Below are 25,266 nucleotides of genomic sequence, written 5' to 3' on the forward strand. Positions count from 1 at the left end.
TCTGTATGTAATCAAGTAATACCTCATAACGAGCTGACATGCGAAGCATATTACCTGCTACTGAATTTTAAAGCGTCTTTATTTGGTTGATAGAAATAAAATTAAATAAAGAGTTTAAGATGTCAATGTAAATAATTTAAAAATAAAAAAAATATATATATTTTCTAGATTTGTTAAGACTTTATTAATTCTAATCCAAAATTCACAGTTCGAAATTTATGAACTTATTTAGTATCAAAATTGATCGTCTGAGCCAAATTTCGACTACTGAAGTAGTATTATTTTATTGATGGAAGCACATTATATAAAAGAATTAAAGTTATACTCCAAAATCATTAAAATTTGATGATTTTATAGCCAAGGAATGCGAAGCAAATTCTTATAAGAAATATGTTTATTTCAAATTCCATTTTTTTTTAGGATCTTCATTAATTCAAATCAAAAAGTCGACTCAAACAATATTACCTACTACATATGGTTCAGGATTTTTAAAGTTATTTGCACCAGAAGTGATCGTCTCAATCAAAGTACAATAAATTCCTACCATAAATTCAATTGATTAAAGAAATAAGCAAGCTTAACTCAACTTTTACCATTCCATTCAGCGTTTCGTTTCAACCGAATAATTCCATTAAACTCATTTAATTAACTCCTCACTGTTTGTAGTGACAATATTTGAATGAACAAGTTAAAAATCAAAGAGTATCTGCCGCACATCAGCAGCATTCTCTTTCTCCTGCTTAAAATGTGCTTATATTGTAGTTGATCTGGCAAAAGTTAATTTTCGAGGCAAGTCTTTGACATAGTAGTACCAAAAACAACTCCGCATGCGAGTCGTAAAAGTTGAAACCTTTTGTAGGTTTTTGTGTGCCTTTGACTTAGGACTACGACGACGACGACGACGACAGCAGTTGCCAAATATTACGAAAAAGTTGTGTAATTTGCGTTTGTTTAACCTGAGTTTTGGCTGACACACATGTGTGCGGGTATGTGTGCAGATAAACCAAGACAAACTGTGGCTGGAAAAAGAGGAAATAAATGAAATTGCTGCTAATTAGTGGCCATTAAATGTTGTTGGACTGCAGTCAATCATTCTCTCTCGGGAGACTCAATTAAATGATATGTGTACACTTGGTTTCTTACTAATTTCTTTTTCTGCTTTGTTTTGCAGCCTGCAACATGTGTGCTTTAAATAATAAACGCCAGTCTCTTAATTGCTGTAATTCTGCTAAAAGGTAAGCGAAACTTGTCATTCTTATGCAAGCAAACTAAGAACAACAACACAAGCAAACATTGCGCATACGCCCCGTTGCCGGACAAGACTTGTTGGCAGTTAGGATAACACACAATTCCTACTCTCTGATAATGGTTGCCATTGTTTTAGCTGTCATTGGAGCTGCTGCTGTTGTTCCACTTTTCGTTGATAGACACTCAACTGAGTTAGCTCTCTTTCTCTCTCTCTCTGGGAGTTCTTCTATTTCCAGCAGCAACAGCAACAGCTTAAATCACATTTGTTGCTGTCGGTGCTGTCTGCAGTTGCTAATACCCTGTAATTAGTGGTGTGCGACAGCCAAAGGCTGTACTTATCTCTGCAGGGTAGCAAGCAGTTGTTTGTGCTCTCGCTTTCGGCTTGTTTGCTGGGCGTCATTAGCTAAGCCGATGGCAGCTATTGCGATTGCTATGTATTCTCATTGCCATTGCCAGCCAGCAAAATAGCATTGCATGTGCCGAGAATGCTTTCGATTAATTGACAGCTCAATACGCCTCGACTTTGGCTTTCCTCTATCTACATATATACCATGCTAACAAATATATACTATATACCATACTATATACTCACTGTATGCTTGGCTTTGCAGTCGATTTATTTAAATCACTTTTCAGTTTCGATCTAAATGCGGCACTTAAAGCCACAATATTTCATAGTGTTTCGTGCATAAATTTGCCATAAAACTGTGTTGAATGGTATTAAGAACGACGATGCATTAACATAAATGCGAGTAGACAAACTACATGCGTATAAATTTTCGATGCTTCGTCCGCCGTAAATAAATTCAATGGGATTTGCGCTTCACTGAGCTTCTACATCCCAAAAGATATTCCTACTAGCTGCCATACTCGTCGCTGGTTACAGTTACTTAGAGGAGTGCTTTTGTCAGGGCAACGCATGATGAGTGGCACGCACTTTGTGCCACAAGTTGCAGGCGCTGAGAAGGACGAGAGAGTGTCTGCATATATATTTCCGTCAGCCATTGTTTTCCTGATTAAGCGTTGGCATATGTTCTGAGTGCCTTTGCTGTCATGGAACTTAATTGCAGACAATGCCGCACAGCAGCAGCAGGAGCAGCAACATAAAGCGTGGCGACTCCCACTGTCTGATGCTGTTGCTGCTACTGCTGCTGCTGGCAACATTTATCATTTGAGATTTAACAAAACGCACGGCTGCATTTCCATTAACTTGAGGGCTCAGGCAAAAGTTAAACAGATATAGAAAGACACAGTTTCTGTTGCAGTTGCCATTGCAGATACAAAGATAAAAAAAGATACAAAGGACATAGAAATAGATGCGAATACAAAGCACTCATAGTTGACCTCATTTATTCAAGTACTCGTTCATTTCATTTACTTTTACGCAGTTTACTGGTCAGAAAAAGCAACAGAAGCAAAAATAGCTACAGAAAGCAGGGGACAGAGCAGCAGAAAGCAAGAAGCGTGCTTACCTCGAGGCTTTTTGCTTTTTCATAGCACACTTTTCAGCGCTGCGTTTGTGTGACATTCTCCCAGTTGCGATTGCAAGTCGCTTTAATTCAGGCATGGCAGCCTTGTAAAATGGAACGTATCGTCGGCAATTGAAAAGTTGCAAGTCTTTTAATTATGTTCTCATTGTGGCACATTAATTGCAACCGCTTATTGATTTTGTGTCACTGCGTTAAAACTTTCGGTATTTTATTCGTTCGCTCTCTTGATGTTTCTCTCCGTCTCTCTTCCACTCTCTCTCTCTCGCTGTCTGTGTCGCTGGTTTGCCACTTTTCCCACGTAAAGGCACGCAATTAAATGAAAATGTCAGTCAGCTGACAGTGGCAAATAAATTCAACGATACGCGCCAATTGCCACAAGCCACTAATGAAGTGTTTTGTCGTTGTACCAACTTTATTTTAAAGCTATTTTCAAATCTCACTCTCTCTATCTCTCCTTGAACTGAGACTTTTCGTGCTCTTCGTAAGTGCTGCTATCCTGATTTGCATTTAAATTTATATACATATACACACACACACATCTACACTCTGTGTGGATGTTCTCTTATAATATATGACTGCTTTGGGGCAACAACTTGCTGCTGTTGCGTCTTGTCTATCGCTTGGCACTTAAAGCCATAAATTTTGCATGTTGCATGAAAATTATAGAATATACTTTTATAGATGTTCATGAGTCCACATAAATATATACTTATTTTTCTTTAGTTTGTTTTTTTTTTGCTACACCTTTTAATCTCTGTAGAGCTTAAAACTGTAATCAAGACGATGCACTATACTCGTATGCTAATGCTAAGCTGATGCCAAAATTTATTGCAAACGCTTGGGCTCACATAACTGGCCTTGAGCCTTAAAGTCAGTTCAATGTTTAACTACACGTAAAGTTGTTATTTAATTGTGAGTTTGCAAATTTTATTTGCTTCATTTGCATTAGGCAAACATTAAAGTATCACATGCACTTTGCTTGTCTCTCTTTCATGTTTCTTCCTTTAATGTTTAACATGAGCTTTCATATATAGTAAATAGGAAGCTGTAGACTACTTTTATTTTACATCAAAGTATGTTCAAGTTTTAGTATATCCGTTTTCTTTAATTTATGCTCAGATTAACTATATCGATAACAAAAATTTTATATTGAAACCATGAAAGTGGAACATTTCTTTAATGTGCTTTTAGTGAAAAGAACATACATAAATTGTAAATCAAAGATTAAAGTTATAGTTTTTCTTTTACAATTTATTCTCAGATTAACTATATCGATATTGCTTTAATGTGCTTTCAAAGCTAATCTTAGTACTTAATCTAGACTGCTCGCAAAAGTCAATCAAGTGGTAGTTGACTTAATTCCTCGCTTGCAACTTTTGCAAGCTTTAAACTGAGCTTTTGCTCTTCTCCTTCGCTCACATACAAATGAAGAGCCTTATGCAACTGACATGTCTTTGATGTGCAATCGCAATCGCGCAATGAAAATGGATTCCCCCGTTTGCAGTTTAATAGCTTTCGGCTCTCGGTTGTTTGGCTCTGTGTTTTGCAATATTGCTGCTTCATCGTTAGTGCGAGGACGAAGAACATCATGAGAACGAGAAGATCCTGTTACAAGTTTGCGTTTTTTGTCACGCCTCTGGTGCATTTTTAATTTGTACAGCATGTGGCAAGTCAACTTGGTTTGAGTTGGAGTTTGAGCTTGGTCGGATAGCAATGCCAGTGCACAGACACTGACTGCAGTATCATATAATCGTATTCGTTGAATACTTTCGACTGGATTCTTCTATGCGAATTCTATGCAAACAAGCAGCTCGACTCGACAGAATTGTTGCCGTTTAAACTCAATTGCATTGCTGCGTGTGTGGCACGACGTGGGAGGCAGGCCACAAGCAGCAAGAGAGAGAAAGGAAGACTGAGGAAAAATGGACGCAAATAGCTCGAGACATGGTTGCTACTATTACTTTGCTCTCGTCTCAGCTCGGTTTAGCTTGGCTTGGCTTGTTTGGTTGGTTGGCAGCCTTTGCAGCGCTTTTCTTGTTGCATGTCCAACGAAAGTAGAGTAAAATTCTTCTCCGTTTCTCTGCACGCTCTCTTCGCCCAACGGCCATTGTTGTTTGCTCGTGTACAGTTCATGTTTCGCAGCCTCTTCCGGCATGCTCTTGTGTGCTCCTTCATCTTTATCTTCGCCCTCTACGTGGGTTCCCATTGTGTGCTCTTGCTTTTGCTGTGGCTTTCGCTGCTGCTGTTGCTGTTGCTGTAACTTCCGCTGCCTTGTCCCCGCTTCCTGTTGCCTTAATCAATTGTATTTATTTATTCAGCCTGCGCGTATACGTAATAATCCAGATTTAATACCGAATTAATTGTTATTTGAGCTCCGCTGTTGGCGCTGTCATTTCAGCCACAGCTCAAAATAACTTGCTGTCTGCATCAAGTGTTTGCGAGGTCCCTCGACACACAGCACCTCCCACACACACACACACCTTGGCATTTAATAGAGTGTGTGGCAGCGAGCACTCACTTGGCCACAGCTAAAAATCAGCTGGAGTGTGTGTGAGTGCCCCTAGAGTGAGCAACTGCTGCCGCATATTACGTATACGAAATGTTGGCGCTCAACTATTAAGTAAACGCAATGTGGTGGCACACAACTAATGCGCTTTTAATGCAGTTAAATGTCTGTCTGCAGTTTTCGTGTTTGCTATTATCATCGTCGTCGTCATCATCGTCATCATCGTTTTCATGGGGCTGCATGTAATATTATTTAGAAAGTAGTTATCCTTATTGTGTCTAGACCGGAATCGCATTTCCTGCACGCAAACCTGTCGAGTAAAACCGAATATTTTATTGCACAACATGTTTGTGTCATGTTCTGCTCGGAAGCGTAGAGAGGGCGTGGCACATAACACGCGAAGCCATAATGTTTGCCGAAATTTATGGTAATTAAGTTTTATATGAGTCACGCCCCAGAAAAGTATGCTACAAATAAATATTTGACACCTTGTTGAGCCCCGCATTATTTATGATTATTATTATCATTAATATGGCTTCTGCTTCGCATTGTTGCTTTGGCACGCGATGGCATCCTTTGTTTAATTGATTTGCTTGCATCCTGAAAATTACCTTAAAGGGCCGAACAACAAAAGCAACAATTGAGGCGTCGCTCAAAGCTAATTAAAAAACAACAGCAAAGTCATCAAAGCAATTTGGCCAAGTGACAATAATGCGAAGTTCTCTCTCAGCCCACCATGTTGATCAATTTTCATTAGTGTGCCCACCCATTTAACTACCCCTATCTCTACGCCCACGCTAAGGCAATTTTCATCAAAAAAATTCCAACTCCTGCCGAGAGAAGCTTTTGAGTTCAGATTACATAAAACAATGTTGAGGGCCAACAACAACAACAACAAGAGCTGAAAAAAATGATAGAAAAAGTTGTGTGCGCTCATTAGCTGCGCTAAGCGACAAAGCCAGCTGTCAGCCACGCCCACTTAGCGGGCTGTATTAAATTTATATCAAGCTTAACTTTGACTTTTCCGGCAATCTCCAGACTCTCTTTGCCCAAATCTGTTTTGTTTGGTTTCCTTTCGCTCCGTTTCGTTTGGTTTCCCTTTGCATCATTTCTTTCTTTTTCTTCACTTTTTGCTGCTGCTGAAATGTTATCAGTTGCCTTGCTCAAACAACAGAAGCAGCGGCAGCTGAAAAAAAAGTTGCCAACAGCAGCGGGTGGTGCTTGGCCAAATTTGGGCGGTGGCGGTATTATATTTCAGGTAGCGTTAAGATGGCGCTACTTAAAAAAGTTTAGCGCCGCCAGGCGGTTGTCCCGTAAAATTCGCATGTTTATGTCAGTGAGGGAGAGTTGGAGTCGGAGTCGAAGCCGAAGCAACCCTTTCGCATGTCGAATAACCAAAGCAACAAACCACCCAAAGAAATTCCCACACCACACACACACACACACAGAGACAGCCTCGTAGCTGGCTGGTGTGTGTTACATGTTGCAAATTTTGGCTGGCTTCCTGAATTTGACAGCCCATTTCGGCTGTTGTTGTGTGGCGTTTCACTGTATTGTGGGGGAGTATGTGTTGGTGTGTGTGCATATGTGTGTGGCACACACGTTGATAGGTTTTAGTAGGCTGCCAAGTGACGCCATTTTGTGGGGCGGGGGCGAGGCAGAAGCCATATTTCAACTGCGGCGCATAACTTGAATTACAAACTGTCTTCAGGCAGCTTGTCATTGCCTGCCACACCTGCCACAATACTTACTCCATTCCGCCTCCCCCTCCCGCTTCTAATTGTAAAATTTGCAACTTGTAATTGCAGAGGAAGTCTTCTTACCTATTGTTAATTATCGCGTCTTAAGTTTCTACGCATTAATTATGCAGACTTCGCTTTCCGATTGTAACTTATCAGGAACGTTAGACAACTACTTTGCTATGTCATAAAACATTAATTAGTTGTGCAACTGTTGCGGTAAATTCACTCAAAATAGTGCAACAAAAAGTTGCGAAACCAAAAAGAGAATTTTAACTAAATGCAGTCGACACTGAAGGCAGCTTAACAAAATTTTAACATGTTCACACCTGGACGCATCAGACACATGTCTGCTGAGAGCATAGAGTATGCACAGCGGGGTAGCTCCGGATAGTCATGCGATATGACATCAAGAGAGAGATTAAGTGCAACATTGTTGCAAGATATTTGTTTAAGAGGGAGCGAGGCAGCAGAGCGTGGAGAAGTTTAAGGTCTTTTAATTTATTTAAAGCGTATGCCAACGTCGTCGTCAACTGCAGTTTTCAGCTCTACATTTTTTTTAATTGTTGCCGTCAGCGTGTGAAAATTTAATAATTTCATGTTGCTGACTTTAGCGTCGCATTGCGTTGCGTTGCCTCAACTCGGCTCGGTTTGGGTTGTGCTGTGCTGTGCTGGTTTATGTTTTGTTTTTCGTTTCAGGCTTGGCGTAGCATGAAAAGAGCTTGCATTTAGTTGAGCACATGCTTGTTGACTCCCAATCGCAGTTGCAGCCGCATGCCACACACAGCAACAACAGCAGCAACAGCGCCAGAAACATCAACAACAGAAAGTCTCAGTCGACGTTGTTGTTGTTGTTGATGTTGTTGTTGTCTGGCAGCCGTCTCGACTTTTGCATTTTTCATAGCGCCGCGTTTGGGCGCGTTCAAGCAGCAATTTTAATTAAACATGTTAACACTGCAATTAAAAGAGAACTTACAGGCTCTCGTTGCCCTCCCCTCGACAGCTTTGCCTGGCTTAGCATACTCAACGCAGCGTGGCGTATGCGCAATGAGAATGTGTGGGAAAAGCCAACGTTGTGTGCATTGTAATTGAACACGTTGAGCCAAAATTCGCATGTGAATTAGTTGGTTGGCCCAAATGTCCTTTGGCCCCTTGTGTTAGCTCTTCTGTCTGCCTGCTGCCCACTTCAGCTCGAATTCTGCTAATTAGCTGCTAAACGAAACTATACTGAATCGAATTTCATTAAATTTGCAATAATGGCCTGAGGGGGCATGCAACTCTGGCCCCGTCATGTGAGACAGGAGTTCTCTACGTGCGAATTTGTGGCATTTTGTTGGCTGCCTGCTACGCTCGTTATCAGATTAAGCTGTATTTCATTTTTCGGACAATGTCAGCGAATGGCAAAGGGGTGCACACAAATAGAAAACGAAAAAGAACAACAACAGTCCAAAAACAGCCAAAAAAAAAAGCAAGTCGTTTGTTAGCAAAGTGATGTGATGAATGAAAAGTTTTGTGTTTCAACGTGCACGTTTTCACATGCACAACAAAAATTAAATTAAAAATCGTCTCTCCGTTGTCTGTCGTCTGTGTTATCCGCTGCGCAGTGCTGTCGACATAAATTTGCGAGAGCAAACAGCAGGGCAGGACGCGTTTTTAATACTCTATAAACATGGAAAGAATCGCAAGGGTCGCACATAGATTAAGATATTAAAGCAAAGCCGAAAGCCAAACACAGCTACGAATTTTTTAGATTATGTTTGCCGACCAGCCTTGTATTAAGCAATGTGTGAAGATCAACAATTAAACGGAAAATAGTAGTAATAAGGTGAAACATTATTAACAGATAAACAAAGTGAAAGTATGATAAGTAAAATAAAAGTCTGTAATAAAACAATAATTATTACACATATAAAGTCAGGCACAGAAAACCTGCAGAGTAAGGCATTAAATGGTTGATTATGATGTGCTCATCAGTGTATAATTTTATATATGTACGTAGAGTCTGCAAGTCGACCATCTTTTCACGACTTGTGCAGCATGCAATGAAACCATAATTATTGCTGACATAAAGTCAGGCACTGTTGCCTTTAAAGAGAACTTCTGACATAATTTTGTTATGTTTATCAGTGTAAATAATGAAATAGGCCAGTCGAGCTACTGATTTAATACGAAAAGAAAATATAATTATTGGCAACGTAAACTACGGCCTAATTGAATTAACAAAGTCAAACAGAGCACAGCAGAGGGGACAAGACAATTTTTTGTCAAGCTTTGACTTGCATTGAGTGTAAAGTATAGAATTTATTTTGTTTGCGAGGTATCTGCAAGTCGATCACATTAAGTGTTCATCTCAGTCTGGTTTAATTAAGCCAAAATGGCAGCAATGCCATGTTGGCAGCTGTGACAGATTTGGTTCAGCACGAACAGCGGGGCGTATGCGTGATATGTGATGCGATGTTCAAGTAAAAAGTGTTGCCTACTTTTTAGCGTACATTTAATATATACGATAAACAAACATGACTCGCAGACACACGAGTGTGCAAGTCTGTGTGCATGTGTAAATCAATTCCTAACTTGTGTACACGTTAACTCTATTCCGCAGGCAATGCAGCGCACGAATGATAATTGAATAGAGGCATTAATTGCACTGTGGTTTGTTTGCCATCGCACACACACACAGAGCAAAAGAGACAGCAACAAGCATAAAGAGAGATACACACACAACGGTGGAAGCTGTGCAGGAGATTTACAGTGTAACACAAGAAACATAATCAAGTGCATTTGCAATGCAAACAAAGTCCAGTCTGCGGTCGCCGTTGCTGCTGCTGCTTCTGCTGCAGCTGGCAATTCAAATTGCACAGATCTCGGGCTATCTAATTATTGTGCACGAACAAACACCGCCGGGCGCTGTCATCTTTAATGCTTCCGTTTACAAATTGGGCTCGGAGCGTCATTACAAAATCAATGCGCACAAATCGGCCAACTTTGTGCATCATCTAGTCGCGGTCAGCCACAAGGATGGACAGATACAGCTAAAGAAATCGCTTAAATGCGATGGCATCTACTATCCCAATCTGTTCACCTTCTATGTGGACTCCACATCAAATCGCCTGCGATCGATTGACTACTACAGTCTGCCCGTGCGCATCTTTATCTCGGGCCATAGCTGCAATGAGGACAGACGTATTGAGCAGGAACTGCATCATCTGCATCACTTCGAGGAGGAGGACAACACGGGCTACTCGAAGCGGAGACGACGACGTCGAGATTTGCGACAAGAATTCCCGCAACTCGATGGAAACCAGCTGGAGCAAGCGTACAGTGAAAACAGTACAGACTTTCGGCCGGGGGATCTTATTTTCGGCAACAGTTTTGACAACGAGATGCGACATCGCATCCTTAGTCGTAAGCGTCGTGGCGTCTCCACGGATCCATTGCAGTTGCAGCCAGCGTTACACAGACGCATCACAGATGCCAAACAATGGATATCAGAGACTTATGCCTCGTATGCTATCCACACAACGGACAAATGGAATCAGATCTGTTTGCGGAAATCGCAGTTGATCAACAATCTAAGCGCCTTTCTGCCCAAGTCTGTGTGTCAACACTGCAAAGTGAATTTCCTCGACGTGAACGATGAGCGATTTGCCATTGAACACCAGAATCGTGATCTGGTAGCCAGTCGTGATGTCTGCATACACGAATCAATGTGGAAAGTGAGCATCACGTTCAACATACGGTGCAATCGGAACGATATTGTGGACTCAGATCATCGTCTAAAGATCGTTTACCATCATCAGGAGTTCAATGACACCGACATTGCGAAGCGAGTACGTCGCGAGCTGCGCAATCAATCTCCTTACTTTGAGCAGGCTTTGTATGTGGCCTCGGTGCTCGAGGAGCAGCCAGCTGGCGCTGCTGTGACCACGGTGCGTGCTCGTGATCCTGAGGATTCACCTGTGGTGTACTCTATGGTCTCGCTGTTGGATTCACGCTCGCAGTCGCTGTTCAAGGTGGATTCTCGCACTGGTGTGGTTACCACTTCGGCCAGTCTGGATCGCGAACTTATGGATGTGCATTACTTTCGAGTGGTGGCCACAGATGATAGCTTTCCGCCACGAAGTGGCACCACAACGCTGCAGGTGAATGTTCTCGACTGTAACGATCACAGTCCCACCTTCGAAGCCGAACAGTTTGAGGCGAGCATACGCGAGGGCGCCACGGTGGGTTCGACGGTGATAACGCTACGTGCCACGGACCAGGACATTGGCAAGAACTCGGAAATTGAGTACGGCATCGAAGGCGTGACAGGTAAGTGATAAGAAGACTCGTCTTTGATTTTTTACTGATTGTTATTTCTCTGCTCTCTGTCTCCTAGATGGTGTTGGCAATGCGCAGGACCAGGAGATGCCCATCTTTCGCATCGATTCGCGCTCGGGTGTCATCTCAACGAGAAGCAGCCTGGACCGCGAGACCTCGGACAGCTATCACCTGCTAGTAACCGCTTCAGACATGGCGGCAGCTCAAAGCGAACGCAAGACAGCCACAGCAAGCGTGCTCGTCAAGATCCTCGACGACAACGACAACTATCCGCAGTTCAGTGAACGCACCTACACGGTTCAGGTGCCGGAGGATCAGTGGGGTGACGATAACAATGTGGCACATATACGAGCCACAGATGCGGATCAGGGCAACAATGCGGCCATTCGGTATGCCATCATTGGAGGAAACACACAGTCGCAGTTTTCCATTGATTCCATGAGTGGAGATGTCAGTCTGGTTAAGCCTTTGGACTACGAGAGTGTGAGAAGCTATCGCCTCGTTATACGTGCTCAAGATGGCGGCAGTCCGTCCAGAAGTAATACCACACAGCTGCTGGTGAACGTCATTGATGCCAATGACAATGCGCCACGTTTCTACACTTCGCAGTTCCAGGAAAGCGTGCTCGAGAATGTCCCAGTGGGCTACAACATCATTCGGGTGCAAGCCTACGATTCAGATGAGGGCGCCAATGCGGAGATTAGTTACAGCATCTCGGAGAGGGACGACAACTTTCCGCTTGCTGTTGATCCACGCACTGGCTGGGTGCAGACCATCAAGCAACTGGATCGCGAGGAACAAAGTCGTTTTGCCTTTCAAGTTGTAGCCAAGGATGGTGGAGTACCGCCCAAGTCAGCCAGCTCTTCGGTTGTAATTACGGTGCAGGATGTGAATGACAACGATCCCACCTTTAATCCCAAGTACTACGAGGCCAATGTGGGCGAGGATCAGCCGCCTGGCACGCCAGTAACTACAGTGACAGCCACCGATCCCGATGAGGACTCGCGACTGCACTACGAAATCAGCACCGGGAATACGCGAGGACGCTTTGCTATCACCTCACAGAATGGCAGGGGTCTCATCACCATTGCCCAGCCATTGGACTACAAGCAAGAGAAACGATTCCTGCTCACGGTGACAGCCACAGATTCAGGTGGACGTTCCGACACTGCTACTGTGCACATCAACATCACGGATGCGAATAATTTTGCGCCCATCTTTGAGAATGCTCCGTATAGCGCCTCGGTGTTTGAGGACGCTCCTGTAGGCACCACAGTGCTTGTCGTTTCGGCAACGGACAGTGATGTAGGCATCAATGCGCAGATCACCTACTCGCTAAACGAGGAAAGCATCAATGGCTTGAGTAGTCCAGATCCATTTACTATTAATCCACAGACGGGTGCGATTATTACGAGTGCAGCGCTAGACAGAGAGACCACAAGTGGTTATCTTTTGACTGTGACAGCCAAGGATGGCGGCAATCCCTCGCTCAGTGACACCACCGATGTGGAGATCAGCGTAACGGACGTGAATGACAACGCTCCGGCTTTTAAAAATCCTCTCTATCAATCCTCTATACTGGAGGACGCATTAGTGGGCACCTCAGTGATACAGGTGTCTGCCAGTGATCCTGATATCGGTCTCAATGGACGCATCAAGTATCTGCTCAGCGATCGCGATGTCGAGGATGGTTCTTTTGTCATTGATCCCACTTCGGGCACCATCAGGACTAATAAGGGCTTGGATCGCGAGAGTGTTGCCGTCTATCATCTGACGGCCATTGCTGTAGACAAGGGATCGCCACCGCTCTCAAGCACTGTGGAGGTGCAGATACGCCTGGAAGATGTCAACGACTCCCCGCCCACATTTGCTTCTGACAAGATTACACTCTACGTGCCAGAGAACTCGCCAGTTGGATCTGTGGTGGGTGAGATACATGCTCATGATCCCGATGAGGGTGTCAATGCGGTAGTGCATTATTCCATCATCGGTGGCGATGATTCCAATTCATTCTCACTCGTCACACGTCCCGGTTCCGAGCGTGCCCAGCTGCTGACCATGACGGAATTGGACTATGAATCCTCCCGCAAGCGTTTCGAGCTTGTAGTACGGGCAGCGAGTCCTCCGCTACGTAATGATGCGCACATCGAAATCCTTGTCACTGATGTTAATGACAATGCGCCCGAGTTGCGCGACTTTCAAGTGATCTTCAACAATTTCCGCGATCATTTTCCAAGTGGAGAAATCGGACGCATTCCTGCATTTGATGCTGATGTCAGCGATAAGCTCAACTATCGCATACTCTCGGGCAACAATGCAAATCTATTGCGCTTAAACAGCAGCTCTGGTGGCTTGATACTGAGTCCGCAGCTGAATACGAACGTGCCCAAATTTGCCACCATGGAGGTGTCTGTATCCGATGGCATTAACGAGGCCAAAGCTATCATGCAGCTCTCCGTGCGTCTGATCACCGAAGACATGTTGTTCAACTCGGTAACAGTGCGACTCAACGAGATGACCGAGGAGGCATTTCTCTCTCCGCTGCTGAACTTCTTCCTCGATGGTTTAGCTGCTATTATTCCCTGTCCCAAGGAGAACATCTTCATCTTTAGCATACAAGATGACACAGACGTCACGTCACGTATACTTAACGTCAGCTTCTCCGCTAAGCGACCAGATGTCTCCCATGAGGAATATTATACGCCACAGTATCTGCAGGAGCGAGTCTATCTCAATCGTGCAATCCTCGCTAGGTTGGCCACAGTCGAAGTGCTGCCATTTGATGACAATCTCTGCGTGCGTGAGCCTTGCTTGAACTTTGAGGAGTGCCTGACAGTGCTAAAATTCGGAAATGCCTCGGAGTTTATACACAGCGACACGGTGCTCTTCCGACCAATTTATCCAGTCAACACCTTTGCCTGCTCATGTCCCGAAGGCTTTACAGGAAGCAAAGAGCATTACCTGTGCGACACTGAAGTGGATCTCTGCTACTCCGATCCCTGCCAGAATGGCGGTAGTTGCGTCCGGCGAGAAGGTGGTTACACCTGCGTCTGTCCCGACACCCACACAGGCCCTAGTTGCGAGACGAGCATCAGCAAGCTGCGACCCTGCATGTCCGATGCTTGCGAGGGCGGATTATCATGCATGCAGAACTATCTAAGTTCTCAGCCGCCGCCTTATACTTCGACCTGTGAGCTCCGTTCCCGCTCCTTCTCGCGCAACTCTTTTCTTACTTTCGAGAGTCTCAAACAACGACACCGTTTTAATCTCAAGCTGCGCTTTGCTACCGTTCAAGACAATGGACTCCTACTCTACAACGGGCGCTACAATGAGCTGCATGACTACATTGCTCTGGAGTTGCTCGACGGACACATTGGCTTTTCCTTCTCCCTAGGCGACAGCAGCGAGCGTGTGTCTCTGGTTCAACCCAGCAAAGTTTCAGATGGCAAGTGGCATGAGGTGGAGATCATTTACTTCAATCGTACTGTCACCTTGGTTCTGGACAAGTGCGACACGGCAATTGCCCTGTCCGGACAGCTGAGCGCGCCTTGGAACTGTGCCAATCAGACCACACTGAAACTGGACAAGCGTTGTGCGCTACTTACCGAGACCTGTCATCGTTTCCTTGATCTCACTGGACCACTGCAAGTGGGAGGTTTGCCTCGCATTCCTGCCCACTTCCCGGTGGCCAATCGTGACTTTGTGGGCTGCATTTCGGATCTGCGCATTGATGAGCGCTATGTGGACCTAAATTCGTATGTGGCGGATAATGGCACCATTTCGGGTTGTCCACAAAAGTCACCGCTTTGCTCCTCGGAGCCCTGCTTTAATGGAGGAACCTGTCACGAGGGCTGGAGCACCTACAGCTGCGAGTGTCCCGAAGGTTATGCAGGCAACAACTGCCAGGACAATATACCTGCCCCCTGGCGCTTCTCTGGTGATGGCAGCTTGAGCTTCAATCCGCTGCTGCGTCCCATTCAATTGCCCTGGCTGACATCGTTCTCGATACGCACGCGTCAGGAGGATGCATTCATCATGCAAATCCAGATCGGACAGAATAGTTCGACGGTCATATGCCTAAAGCACGGCATACTCTACTATATCTACGACAATGAACCCATGTATCTGGCAGGCGCTTATCTCTCCGATGGCGACTGGCATCGGGTAGAGATCAAATGGCAGCAGGGCTCGGAAATACAATTCTCCGTGGACTATGGCCAACGCACTGGCTCTGTACCCATGTCTCAGAAGGTGCAAGGACTCTACGTAGGCAAGATTGTGATGGGCAGCGTGGATGGTACCATTGGCACTGTACAAGATGCAGTGCCCTTTGAGGGTTGTCTTCAGGATGTGCGCATTGGTGCCAGTCAATCAGTGTTATCGCGTCCCACTATTCGCGAGAATGTCGAGGATGGCTGCGAGTCAAGGGCACAGTGTCCCAGCAGTTGTCCTGCCCACTCGAGCTGTGTCAGCAGCTGGGATGAAGCGAAATGCGAATGCAGCTCTGGATATGTAGGAACAGACTGTGCGCCCATTTGCACTGTGAAACCTTGTGCCGCAGGTGTTTGTCGAGCCAATGTCAGCCTGTCAAGAGGTTATAGCTGCGAATGCAACAGCAGCTATCAGCACGGAGATTACTGCGAACGCACCTTGCAACAACCTTGCCCGGGAGGCTGGTGGGGCGAGCGTGTTTGCGGTCCCTGCAAGTGCAACATCAAGCAAGGCTATCATCCGGACTGCAACAAGACGACGGGTCAATGCTACTGCAAGACGAATCACTACCAGCCTCCCAATGAAACGGCTTGCTTGGCCTGTGATTGCTACTCCATTGGCAGCTTCAACAGTGCCTGCAATCGACTGACGGGACAATGTGAGTGCCGCGAGGGCGTCATTGGCAGGCGCTGTGATTCTTGCTCCAATCCCTATGCAGAGGTCACGCTCAATGGCTGCGAGGTAGTGTACGATGCCTGTCCGCGCTCCTTTGCCGCAGGCATCTGGTGGCCACGCACTCCGCTGGGCAGTGTAACTATCGAGAATTGTCCGCTGCCTGCCCGTGGTAAAGGACAACGCAGTTGCGACAGTCAGACGGGCAGTTGGAGCACGCCAGACATGTACAACTGCACTTCGGAGCCATTTGTGGAGCTGCGTCGACAACTGTCACAGCTGGAGAAACTGGAGCTGGAGCTGAACTCGTTTGTAGCCATCAAAATGGCCGAGCAACTGCAGCATGCCTGCGAGGCTGTTGATCGTAGTGCAGTGAGTAAGCCACCAGCCCCGAAGCACAACCGAAGATACAAAATGGAGTCGTCGTTCCTGCAGAATGCTGGTGGCGCAGGCGGTACCGTCTGGTCACATGAGCTGGAGATGGACTATCTGTCCGATGAACTGAAATTCTCACACGATCGTCTTTACGGTGCTGATCTCCTGGTAACCGAGGGCATACTGCAGGAACTTATTAACTATGAGCTCATGCAGAGTGGCCTTAATCTGACGCACAGTCAAGACAAGTACTTTATCAAGAATTTGGTGGATGCGGCCAGCGTGATACTGGATCGTAAGTACGATGCAGAGTGGAAGCGTGCCACAGAGTTGATACAGCGTGGACCCGACGACCTCGTGGATGCCTTTAACAAGTACATGGTTGTCTTGGCACGCTCCCAGCACGACACCTACACCAACCCCTTTGAGATTGTACAGCGCAACATGGTCCTCGGGTTGGATATTGTCACCACTGAATCGCTGTTTGGCTATGAACCCGAACAGCTCAGCGAGTACCACAAAGCCAAGTACCTGAAACCGAATGCCTTTACCACAGAGAGCGTCATACTGCCCGATACCAGCGGCTTTCTGCAGCACTCGGCGAAACAGAAGCCTGTGATTAGCTTCCCCAAGTACAACAATTACATTCTCGATAAACACAAGTTCGATAAATACACCAAGGTGCTGGTACCCCTCGAGATGCTGGGCATAACTCCACCCGAGAGCGATGAGGTGACTCAGGGCAGTCGAGGCAATGATTATCGCGCCATTGTGGCCTATGCTCAGTACAAGGATGTGGGACAATTGCTGCCGGATCTGTATGATGAGACGATCACTAGGCGTTGGGGCGTAGACGTGGAGCTGGCAACGCCCATTCTTTCATTGCAAATACTCGTGCCATCGGCAGAAAGGGAACAGCAGCGACTGGAGATTCCCTCACGCAAAATATCCTCAGCGGGAGGCAGCTACTCTTCCGGAACTGGTTCCTCTTCCTCTTCTTCAACTTCATCCGCTACTGCTGGTTCCTCTCCATCTACAACTGGCAGCAGTCGCAACCCTTCCAGCACTTTTAACTCTGGCAGCTCGGAGCAACAGTTTGTGGAGGTCTTCGATGTGCCCAAGGCACCAACTAGCAGCAGCGAGCAACAGATCGAGGACATACGCATCACAGCACACGAGATTCCTCCGCCTGCCTCAGCAGAGCAGCAGGAAGCCAACAGCAACGAAGCCATCGAGGTGGGCGAACAACCGCACATACGACTTAACCTGGAAGATATTGAGTTCCATGGCAACTCTGGAGAAGAGCTAAGTGGCGACAATTCCCCCGAGCAGCTAAATCCTAACTATGAAGGCAATGCGGATAGCAACGAGCAGCCTAAGGGCGAGAACGATGCCATCTACAGGGATCGACGTCTGGTCAAGCGGCAGGTGGAAGTTATCTATCCCTCGGAGCAGCTGCTGAAGCCAGAGCACATGGTCTATCGCTCCCTTGGTTCTCCGCACCTTTCGCAACCGATCAAATTGCAAATGTGGCTAGACATGGATGCTGCCCGCTTTGGACCACGTTCGAATCCGCAGTGTGTTCGCTGGAATTCGTTCACCAATCAATGGACCCGCCTCGGCTGCCAGACGGAGATACCTGACTTTGATGGCGACTTTGCCACAGTCTCACAATTGCCGATTTTGATCAACTGCAGCTGCACACACATCTCTAACTATGCGGTCATTGTGGACATCATCGATCCCGAGGATATTCCCGAGCCATCGTTGTTGGTGCAGATCACCTCGTACTCAGCCTTCATGGTATCGCTGCCTCTACTGCTGGGCGTGCTCTTGGCCTTGGCTTTGTTGCGTGGTCAGCAAACGAATTCGAATACGATTCATCAGAATATTGTGCTCTGCGTCTTTTGTGCCGAGCTGCTCTTCTTTGTGGGCATGCAGTCAAGGCGTCATCTGCTCGAGAACGAGTTTCCCTGCAAGCTGATTGCCATCTGTCTGCACTACTTCTGGTTGGCCGCATTCGCCTGGACCACCGTGGACTGTGTACATCTCTATCGCATGCTTACGGAGATGCGGGACATCAACCACGGCCCTATGGGCTTCTACTTTGCCATGGGCTATGGCGCACCTGCCGTCGTCGTTGGCCTTTCGGTTGGTGTGCGGGCCCACGAGTACGGCAACAGTTTGTTGTAAGTATAAAGACAATTTTATTAGTCCCCTTATTTTAGTTCTCTATGGCTATACCATAACCACTCATAGTCTATTGAAAGTCAAACCCTCAAGAAAATGCAGGCATCTTTGAGCATGCTAAGTTATAATTGATGATAGAGCCGTCCAGTCCGTCTTTCTGCATTTATATTTCTGCCCGCGTTTTTTAACACCTAAATCTCATCTATTAATTTAACATTCAGGGATATTAACAATTTAATTGAAAACGTCATATTCAGCTAGAAATCGGGTAATTTCTTATTTTATAATGTCCGCAAGTGTAATTACAATATTAGCAAATTACTTTTTAAAGTTCAATAATACTTTTTACGTGCTCACAGTAGATACACTTGGGTAATTATAAAGACAATCCTTTTTCTGTGAATCAATCAGACATAAATATAGCTTCCTTACTTCTTTCCTTTCTAGCTGTTGGCTGTCAGTCTACGAGCCCGTGGTTTGGTGGCTGGTCGGACCCATAGCCGGCATGTCTGTAGTCAATCTGCTGATACTCTTTGTCTCAGTAAAAGCCGCCTTTACGCTCAAGGACCACGTGCTGGGCTTTGGCAATCTGCGCACGCTGCTCTGGCTTTCGGTGGTCTCCTTGCCCCTCATGGGTGTAATGTGGGTGCTGGCTGTGTTAGCTGCCTCGGAGCACTCGCAGTTGCTGAGTCTGCTGCTCTCTGGTGTGGTGCTGTTGCATGCACTCTTCTGCCTCATTGGCTACTGCATCATCAACAAGCGAGTGCGCGAAAATCTGCAAAGAACCTGCCTGCGTTGCATGGGCCGTAAGGTGCCGCTGCTGGACTCCTCCATGGTAGTCAGCAACAGTTCGCACAATGTTAACGGCGCAGCCAGACCAAACAACTTCCTGGCCGGCAACTACGACACAACACGGCGCAACATTGGAATCAGTGCTTCGAGCACCACTTCAAGAAGCACTGCCAAAACTAGCTCTAGTCCCTATAGCGATGGCCAGCTGCGGCAAACTTCCACCTCCACCTCGAACTACAATTCGGCTAGCGATGCTCCCAGTTTTCTGCGTGGCTTTGAATCCTCCACAACAGGTCGCAGTCGCGGCGAACGCGAGGAGAAGTCTCGGAGACAGCGCAAGGATTCCGATTCAGGTTCAGAGACCGATGGACGCTCGCTGGAATTAGCCTCAAGTCACTCCAGCGACGATGACGAGTCGAGAACCGCACGCTCCTCGGGCACACATCGCAGCACAGCGGCGAGTGCCACGCCCGCCTATTTGCCCAACATCACAGAGCATGTGCAGGCCACAACGCCGCCAGAATTGAATGTGGTTCAGAGTCCGCAGCTCTTCCCAAGCGTCAACAAACCCATCTATGCGCCTCGCTGGTCCAGTCAGCTGCCCGATGCCTATTTGCAGTCCCCACCAAACATTGGACGCTGGTCGCAGGACACGGGCTCTGACAACGAGCATGTGCACGGGCAGAAGATGACCATCTCACCGAATCCGTTGCCCAATCCCGATCTCACCGATACCAGCTACATGCAGCAGCATCACAACAAGATCAACATGACGCCCTCGATCCTGGAGAATATACGAGATGCACGCGATGGCTACGAGGACAGCTTGTACGGACGGCGTAACGATTATCCCGATAAATATGGCTCCTATAAGCCGCCCAGTCACTACGGCAGCGAGAAGGATTACCCAGGCGGCAATGGTGGTGCTAGTGGCTCCCAGACAATTGGACATCTACGTAGCTTCCACCCGGATGCCGCGTACCTCAGCGACAACATCTATGACAAGCAACGCACCTTGGGCAGCGGCTATCTGGGGGCGAAGTCGGAGTCACCCTATCTGTCCAAGGATCGCATTACGCCCGACATCTATGGCTCACGTGATGGTCACTACAGCCTGAAACGGCAGCCAACCTATGCCACAGATTCATTACACTCGGTACATTCGCTGCTGAAGAACGACTATCAACAGCAGCAGCAACAACAACAGCAGCAGGCACAGCATGCGGATCGCTTGTCGGAGGGATCGGACAAGAACGGGTATCACTTTCCCTACACCGCCGAGGAGGATCATCTGCAGCAGCAGGCACGCAAACTGAGCGCCAGCCACCTGATGCCAATGCATCCGCATGCGGCACTTGTGAACGACATGAATAATCCTGGACTGCTCGCGAGGCACACGCTCAATGGCCATGGCCTCGTCACGCCCAATGGTTTGGGAGTCAACGGAGTAGGAGGGGGAGGCGGCGGTTCAAGGCACAGTTCGCGTGCCTCGTCGCCGCCCTCGAACATGGTGGCACCCATGCAACCGCTGGGTCCTTTGGCCAGCATCACGGACACAGAGTGAGTAATCCTGTCTTGCTTTTGTTTTCCACGGCATTTCATTTGGTTTGGTTTCCTTTACGGGTTTTTGTGTTTCGGTCTTTTTCTTTTTTTGTTGGTTCTCGTTTCCTTTGGTTTTCCTTTCAACTCTTTAACTTTTGACTCGATGTGTGTGTGTAGTATGGTCCTTGTATGAAGTGAGCTGCTTCTCATTCATTGTGGCTTCTGTTGGTCCACATTCGTAATTAGCCGGCAAATCGTATGCTGCTTTTGTACTTCCCAATTGTACAATGCAATCTTTAGTTCAAATTCCTACATGAATTCAATTTGATTTGCTCTCGTACTCATACCCATAACTATCCCCACATACCAAACACTCATACTCATACGCATACTCATACTCATACATTCATTCTCATATTCGGTTCGTTTCATTTCGTTTAATTTAAACGTTGAGATTTCATTTCAGTCTTTTGCTTTGATTCCATTTTAATCTCGACTCTTTTGTTTCTAATTCTCTTTGCTTTATGGCATACTAACCACACACACATAGACACTTGCATACACACACACATGACATTCTCACATAAAACATAAAACAAAATTGTCTAAAAAATTCTTCCTTGTTCTTTTATCCCGTCGCTCTCCTTTTTGGCCCCATACACCCGATGCGATATCCAAACAACAATGAAAACTACAAACAATGCAAATGAATATGATATGAACACACACACACACACACTCACACATCTTATACTCAAACACACACACACATACACGCACATATGATTGAAACTTTCAGCTGGAACTGGGAACGTTTGAAGCAAATCTAATTTGACTATCTTTCACTTCTATTCTCCTCCCTATCTCTTTGCTTTGCGCTTTGCTAACAACAACAACAACAATTGAATCAACAACAACATTCACAAAAACACTCATACACACACTCACACACTCATGTGCACGCAATGCAAAAACAATGGCGGGGCCAATTGCGTTTTCTTAACCCAAATACCCGACTCAAAACAACAAATACAAATAACACGAACAACAACAACACTGACAAACTCCCAACAACAACAACAACAAATCAATTGAACAACAACAGCTCTGAGGTAAACCACAACGAAAAGCATTTTCCATATTTTTCAACTTTATCATCGTATTGCATCATCACAAGATTTTCCTTTCCTTTGATTGTTGCTCTTCCGTTTTTCCAATCTTTCATTTTCATTTAGTTTTTTGTCCACTAGCCTAAGTGTAAATACAATTGAAATTCTTTAACTAAACAAACGCACATTAAATTTTATTTACTTACCAAAAATGAAAACAAAAAAAAATGGCAAACGAGTATTTCGCTCAATTAAATGTAAATGAAATAATTGATTTCATTTGTTTGAGTTTTTGCATAAATAAATGTAAATGGTTTGCATTCGTTTTTATCGCAATTCGATTCAATTTGTTTAAATCAATATATAAATAGTTCTCTCATTTTAATTAAAACATTTGTTTATTTGATTTGTTGATTTGTCGCAAATTCGAATGCAATTTTCATGTTTTTCTCTTGTGTTTTTTGCTTATTTGCCCATTTGTTTGATTGTCTCACGCATTTTATCATTGTCATTGCAACGAGAAACAAGAACATTACACAACAAGAAAAAAACAACTATGCAAACATTTTCCACAGTTCGACATTATTTGGCTGCATCGCAGGCAACAGAGGCAACATTATCCCTGGTCGCTTACAATATGGTATCAGGATATGTACATACAACCAAATCAAATCCCCTCAAACCATAGAACTAGCAATTCAATCAATTCCTACCCATAAATATTAGATCAACTTTGCACCAGATTCAAAATTGTCAAATAGTAAATTCAACTTTAACTAAATTAAACCAATGGCTAGAGTTATGTATGTAATAACTAGGCGTATACGCAATAAACTTAATTAATTGAATAACAAATAATTTCGGTGCTGATAAATTGATTAAAGAGTTTGCTGATTTTAAAATTTATAATCTTTCTGTGTAATAAATTATGTAAAGAAATTTCTGTTTGCTGTCAAATTTACAACGACTTCGCTTTACTTGACTCGACTTTTGTCATCAACTAAATTTACAACTTTGCTTATTCAAATGTCACATTTGAAGCAGTCGAATTTTAGTGCCAGCTAAGATAGCATAATTCAACTGCTTTCATGGCAAATCAATAAATTTCATTTCATTCCATCAATCTACACTGTCCTAAAAACAGTGACTTAACTCACTCCCTAAAATACTTAGACCCTCTTTGCTGAGTCATAATACATTTCAAATTAATTTAAAATTCATATACTTTAAAAATAATTGAGTCATAAAATTGTTCAAATAAAGTCACAAAATGCTGTCCCAAGATTCAGTGCCAATTATATCAAACTATTTAATATTATATCAGAGCAACAACAAGTGTGCAGAAAGTGTAAAATTAACGAAACTCACATAATGTGTCCCCACAAATTTAAATAGATTTTCACCCCTGGGCGAATTAATGAAATCTGATTTATGTTAACCAAAATACACGCAAAATACGCCTTAAGCTTAACAATTTACAAGCAAACTGACATAATAGGGTCACGAGATTCGCATTCTAAATCTATTTACGAGTATATGAAATTAACGAACATTTATCAGTAATTAATCTAATGCAGATTGAAGGCTGTCGATAAGCCTAGACACACACATTAACACGCCTAAACCCCACACAAATAATTTACACACATAATATCAAACATAAACACAATCTCACTCACACACTTTGCATCCTTGCACAACGTACTTTTTTGCATATTATTGTATACATAGATATTTTTCGCAATTTTTCACCATCATCATCAAAACGCATTTCAACTAAAAATAAAATAGAATAAATCGTATCGAAATTAGTTTGATTGGCATGCTTTTGATAACCAGATTGAATAAATGTAAATACTGTAATAATCTAGTTATAAATCGCATGCATAAGTTGTGATCAGCGCAGTAGTTAAATAATTAAAAGCAAATAATAAATATTGATGTGTAATTTTCGCAGGCGGAATATTGATGACGATGAGACCACAGTGTGACGACTGACGACTGCAAAGCGACAAGTGCAACATAAACTGCAGCTGCAGCAGCAACTGAGGCAACAACAGCTGGCAACAAATCAGTTTGCAACCATCAGACGCAAGCCGCAATACAAAAGGCAGCCAAATGTTTAAAATTATTATTTAGTGCTTAACACGCGCATTGAAATACTCACACAAAAAAAAAAGACACACGCACACACACACTCAACGTGTGTGGCATCATGTACATAAGAAAAGAGAAGGAGAGGAGAATTGAGAAGAGGAGTTGAAAACTTGGACCGTAATACGAAGCAGTATACATCAGAAACATACGAACTAATAAGTCTATAACATTAAACACATATACATACAAATATGAATATATATATTTTTGAATAAGTATATTTAATTAATTTAAATAACATTTAAATTAAAATAATAATTTTATTGATAATACTACATAACGAAATCTTGCATTTACTTAGATCATTTCTATGTATCATATGTATGTGCTACAATAAGTACATCAATCTAAACTAACTTGAAATTGTATTTGTATTAAATAAAACTCAGACTGATTTTATGCATTTTTTCGATTAAATTACAAATTACCATAAAAGTTAAGTAAGCTCAAGACACAACATACTCACCCACACATCTCTATAGATATTGTATTTAAGTCTAGTTTAAATGCCCAGTGAATGGCGACGTTAAAAACAAACAAAAAAATACATTCCAAAATAACAAAAATTTAATATTTTCCTTTGCAAATTTTAAACTATTAAACTGGCTACCCTCATTACGTATACGCACTGTATGTGCTGGGTAACAGTTCGTCTATATATGTATGTATATTTTCGAGCTTATTCAATTTGCGTTGATTGAAATAACATAGCATAACAAAAGTCATGTGTGCCTCATTATGACTCGTATCGCACGAGTAGAGCTTATTATTATGCCAAATTAGTTAAAGTTCAGTTGAGCCCGAAATGGAAATCGCCAAAAACTGCACAAAATGCTAAATGAAATGAAATGAAATTATAATTAATTTGCAAACGTTGCCATTTAATTAGATATACACACACAACGCAGTTGAAG

At 44.3% G+C, this 25,266-nt stretch overlaps 1 protein-coding gene across 3 annotated transcripts in view; it reads left to right on the forward strand.

The window, feature by feature from the left end:
• LOC133845112 (protocadherin-like wing polarity protein stan) overlaps positions 1-24,901 on the forward strand; it is a 63,344-nt gene extending 38,443 nt beyond the window's left edge. The window contains exons 4-10 of one of the 3 annotated variants that reach the window (XM_062279474.1): positions 1,172-1,235; positions 9,586-11,294; positions 11,362-18,751; positions 19,200-21,104; positions 22,192-22,198; positions 22,771-22,835; positions 24,153-24,901. In XM_062279474.1, the coding sequence (XP_062135458.1) occupies positions 9,770-11,294; positions 11,362-18,751; positions 19,200-21,104; positions 22,192-22,198; positions 22,771-22,835; positions 24,153-24,186 (10,926 nt within the window). In that variant the 5' untranslated portion in view covers positions 1,172-1,235; positions 9,586-9,769 and the 3' untranslated portion in view covers positions 24,187-24,901. Of the gene's footprint in view, positions 1-1,171; positions 1,236-9,585; positions 11,295-11,361; positions 18,752-19,199; positions 21,105-21,885; positions 22,199-22,770; positions 22,836-24,152 lie in introns of all 3 variants that reach the window. The other 2 variants (XR_009894695.1, XM_062279473.1) reach the window with 2 other exon arrangements.
• The last annotated feature ends 365 nt before the right edge of the window (positions 24,902-25,266 follow it).

The sequence above is a fragment of the Drosophila sulfurigaster genome, chromosome 3, assembly GCF_023558435.1.
Source record: "Drosophila sulfurigaster albostrigata strain 15112-1811.04 chromosome 3, ASM2355843v2, whole genome shotgun sequence".
Taxonomy (NCBI): domain Eukaryota; kingdom Metazoa; phylum Arthropoda; class Insecta; order Diptera; family Drosophilidae; genus Drosophila; species Drosophila sulfurigaster.